This window comes from Octopus bimaculoides, chromosome 19, assembly GCF_001194135.2.
Source record: "Octopus bimaculoides isolate UCB-OBI-ISO-001 chromosome 19, ASM119413v2, whole genome shotgun sequence".
NCBI classification, from domain to species: Eukaryota; Metazoa; Mollusca; class Cephalopoda; order Octopoda; family Octopodidae; genus Octopus; species Octopus bimaculoides.
This window is the reverse complement of record NC_068999.1, coordinates 33,320,963-33,325,644: the sequence shown is the minus strand read 5'-3', so window position 1 is coordinate 33,325,644 and position 4,682 is coordinate 33,320,963. Positions and strand designations below refer to the sequence as shown.

The following is a 4,682-nucleotide window of genomic DNA, read 5'->3' as shown; positions in this document are numbered from 1 at the left end:
TAACTGTCTGGATGTTTTGCATCCTTGTCCCATTTTGTATTTTATATATATATATATATATATATATATATATATACACACATACATACATACATATATACATTTATGTAAATGGATGAGTGAATTTTCCTTTGTTTACAGTTATCACAGAAAATTCAATAAAGTTACCAGGGTAGCAAAATTCACACAAGTAACAAGGATGAAGCAACCTGTTCAAAGGCAGAAACTCCAGGTTAATGTACAGTAGTTTGTATAGTATAAATAAATAAATAGAGTTAAACGGTGTTATTCAAATTCTTTTACTTCTGACATATGTTTCGAAGACAACATTGGTATTATTCCAAAGGAATAAATGGTGTAAAATAATGTAATCTTCTCATCAGGGAAAGAAAGAGAATCAAACTCAACAATAAGACATTTTAACAATGTGATGACTGTGTAATTGATGAACAGAAGACTATCAAGTATTTAAAAAAAATGTTAGTAGATGTAACGTCAAAGGTAGCGCATGTGAAGAGAAGGGGTAAAGAAATCAATAAGGAGAGAACTAATAAAGGAGAAATATAGAGTGATATGTGTATTAAATAAATGTTCAAAGGCTTGGAAATAGATATCTCTATTGGAAGTAGAGTGAAAGAAGAACTAAATGCTCAAACTATATAGATTGGTAGAAATCACCTATATGAGCTAAAGGTGTGTTTCTGCCAATGTTTACATCGGTAAGAACGCTCTAGAATCGTGTTTACAAGTGGATTCTTAGGAAAGAGAATGTGGAACAGTTCAGAATTACAAATGTTACAGAATTTTTTACCTTTGTCGTAAGGGAAAGAGATTGACAGGATGAACCAATCTAAATTAAATTTCTTATTATTATCTTTAAGATACCAAATCAATTTACTAAGTCCTGTGCTACTGTGTTTACTACTATCCCTAAATGTAGAATAATGATTGGAAATTCTTTTAGATAATCAAGAAGAAGAAGCACCAATATAAAAAGAGACTTCAATACAGGAAGTAATTTTACACTGATATATAGAATTTGTAATCTTAGAATTATTAGACATAAATCTAATTCTGTTGGGGTTGACTTCAAAGACCAAAATTTTGTTGTTATTATTATTAGGGGAAAGGTTGGCATTAACTAAATTAATGTTGAACTCTCAATAAATGAATTTTTATTTAACAGGTTGATATTATGAGAAGATATAATTTGGGAAAGATTTTTTGTGTTGGAAAATGCTACTCTAAGTCTGTGAGAATTTTTTGGAAAGTTCTTACTAACTGCTTCATTTAGAATGAAAAAATGGGCTTAAATAACAGTTGTCTCCCTTATGTTGTAAAAAAAAATTGACTCTGTTTTGTGTTGGTGTCTATATCAAAATTAAAATCATTCTTCTTATTACAACTAGATTTCATGTCTTGATTAGTAGATGTAGAATGAGATTGAACAGAATTAATGTAGGTAACTTTTTCTTTATACCCTGCTTTAACTAAGGCAGAGTTATAAAATTCAGCTTTATCGTTAAAAATGTCAACATTGGCAGATAGTTTGACAATCTAACTGAAATATTTTAAACTAAATTCGTAGTAATTGTCCTAGCGTGATTACTGGATAGGCTATATATACTTAAGATTGGTGGATGGTTTGTGGTATGAGAAGTACGAGTTATTGTGCAAATTAAGTGTAATATCTAAGAAGTTGGCTTTAGTTACATCATCATCAAAAATTATGTCTAAGCCCATTCTACCGAAAAACCTAACTAACCTATTCTTAAACTTCTGTACGTTTTGATTGGAAACATTTTGGAGGTAAAGTAAACAATCATCACAATATAGACCTCCACTGATATCTGGGAAATGGTCAGCCATTTCATAAACTATATACACCAACTAAATCTGTGTCATTTGTGCTGAATCGGAACTTCCCATCATGACATCAAATTCGTCGGGTGTATCCTTACAGACACACAGCTTTTTGTCAAATTTTGTGATAGATTTTCTGGCTGCCAACACAACTTTAATCTCTTCTCTGGTGAAACCAGCTTTGTTGTGAGCAAGCCAAAGTGCTTTATTAGGTACTATTGGGTTTATGAAGGAATAAAAGCAAGAAATATCGAACTGGATAAATTTAGTGTTAACCTTATTAGTAATAGAAGTAAACCAATCAACGACTTGAAACGAATTAGACCATAAACTAAGTTTTAATTTATTGACTAATGTAGGGATATATTTATCTAGGATGCTTTTACTAAGTATACCGATGTCTGAGCTGGAAGGACAGATAAGCCGTAATGATGGGTTATTATAAAAGTTTTGTTTGTGGTCTTTTAAAATAAACTGTGGTTGCTTAGGATCCAATGGTTCTGTCTTCATCTGTAATCCATACATTTCCATAATTTCTTTAGCCTCAAGGTTAGCTTTCCTGAGTGTATTCATACCAGTAATCCTATAGTTTTTTTGAATTTCTTTTTTAAGCAGTTCCAGATAGTAGCTCCTAGTAAGTTTATAACGGTTTCCCATTTTATCTGATTGAACAAGTATGTAACCCATGTTATTAATTTCCTTGGAGATGTTGTGAAGATATCTAAGATACATTTATGTAAATATATATATATAAATATATATATACACATACATACATTTATGTATGTATGTATATATATATATATATATATATATATATATATATATATATACTAGCAGAGATACCCAGCGTTGCTCAGGATTAAAATGGTATAGTTTTTATTGTTTTACTTGCTTTGGTCATGTGACTGCGGTCATGCTGGAGCACCACCTTAGTGAGGGAAATCATACCTGTCTCCCCACGAGCGTTGGGGGCAACCATCAATGGAAACCCAAGGCTGACAGTCAGCTCAGCCTATAGTCCAACCGAGGGGGGGGAGAGTGTGAGTGCAGAGGAGTTCCATGCGAAAATAACACAGAGGAAACTGAAGTTAGCTGGACATGCTCTCTATCATTCAGAGTTGATACTGCACTCAGTGCTCCTGTGGGAGCCCCTACATGGACATACTAGAAGAGGGAGACTGAGGATGACATATGTTGATGCCCTAAGAACAGACACTGGTCTCTGGGAGATGCAGGACATAGCAGCGATGATGATGGACAAGGACTGCTGAAGAGAACTTGTTCCCGGAGTCGGGAATTTTACCTGCCCTATATATATATATATATATATACACACACACACGCATATACATATATATATACACATATACATATATATACATATATGTATATATATTTGCTCTTTTGTCTTGTTTGGTGTTGGAATTGCTGCTGGTAGGGCTATCAGTGCTAGTATCTTCTTCCTGGGCAGGATTTAGTTTTTATTTCAGATATATTCCCTTGAGGATCAGTAGGGCCAGGGGAATGTCTGTCACATCACGGTTTTGATCCTTGTTGTCCCACTTGAGTTCTTGTCTCCTTTGGCTATTTGATACCCTCTCAATAAAAGTTTCAGTTCAGCACTGACCAAACTCCAAGGCATCTTTAGCCTGTTTTACGTCCTGTATATATTTAGAGAAATATTGAGATAAGGAAAGGTAGGGAGACAGGAAGAAAGAGAGGTCTAAGCTGTATTGATCTATGCATGCACAGGTGGGGGGGGGGATACTAGATGGAAAAGAGACATCTGTGTGACTTTGAGTATATATCTATAATCTTTCTATAGACATATTCCCATATACACACATGTTCAACAGGGAGAGAGAGAGAGTGAAAGAGCGAGAGACAGACAGAGTGAGAGAGAAAGAGTGAGAGTGAGTGAGTGTATGTGTATATGTGTGTGTATGTGTGCACGCTCGTGCTAGAGAGAATGTGGTGGGGTGCTATAAGGAAAGAGACACTAGGGAGAGAGAAGAATTAAGAAACTAATCAATCAATTGCAGATTAAATCGAAGGATATTAATGTGAAGAAACTTATATGTTTTGGGATCATAAATATAAAGAAAAACTGAACTTACTGCTCTTCATAAAATTTTGGTTGACTGAAAAATTAATTTAAAAAAACAGAGCCTAAAAAGATTTATATATAAATACACATGTAGTTAATTCAGTAATTATCTAAATAATACATTACTTATTCAATTACTGCTTTTCTGTACACTAGTATATAAGTCACACACGTTTCTGTTTATATATAAGAAAATAATGCCATATGAGGTGTTGGTTAGTGTAAACAAAGTTGTTCTTACCTCAATTGTCAGCTTTAGACAGATCATAATAACCAAAAGACAAAACAATTGTATGCGTATGTTTTTGCCTCCACTTATTCTCTAAGAGAATCAGACATTTTACTGTGTAAATAGGGAACTGGCGATCCTTGATATGATTATTCACAGGGTTTTGCCACACGTGGGTAATACATGAGTTTTTATGCAAACAAACACAAACTTAGTAATTTTCACACTTTTCTCTGAAAATTCTATCTATGTAGTGCTTTAGCATTTTTGTAGCATATATTATTACCTTAGGATAGAATAAAGGCTCTTTGCCATGAAATATTAACGATTTTCTATGCAATTTTCTTAAAGATTTCCAGGGCAAAGTGAACAAACGGGATATCAGCAAATTGCCATTGTGATACATATGCGTATATATCTGTATGTTTATATATATTCTTTTATTTATTTGTCATTTGACTGCGGCCTGTGTGTAAATAT

General features: G+C 33.3%; 1 protein-coding gene across 35 annotated transcripts in view; it reads right to left on the bottom strand.

Moving 5' to 3' along the window:
- LOC106870491 (fas apoptotic inhibitory molecule 1-like) overlaps positions 1 to 4,682 on the bottom strand; it is a 130,554-nt gene that overhangs the window by 67,319 nt on the left and 58,553 nt on the right. For 17 of the 35 annotated variants that reach the window (XM_052974785.1, XM_052974786.1, XM_052974788.1 and 14 more), the window contains one exon: positions 3,984 to 4,007. The exons of the other annotated variants lie outside the window; for them this stretch is intronic. In XM_052974785.1, coding sequence (XP_052830745.1) covers positions 3,984 to 4,007 — 24 coding nt within the window. The remainder of the gene's footprint in view (positions 1 to 3,983; positions 4,008 to 4,682) is intronic. 35 annotated transcript variants of the gene reach the window in all.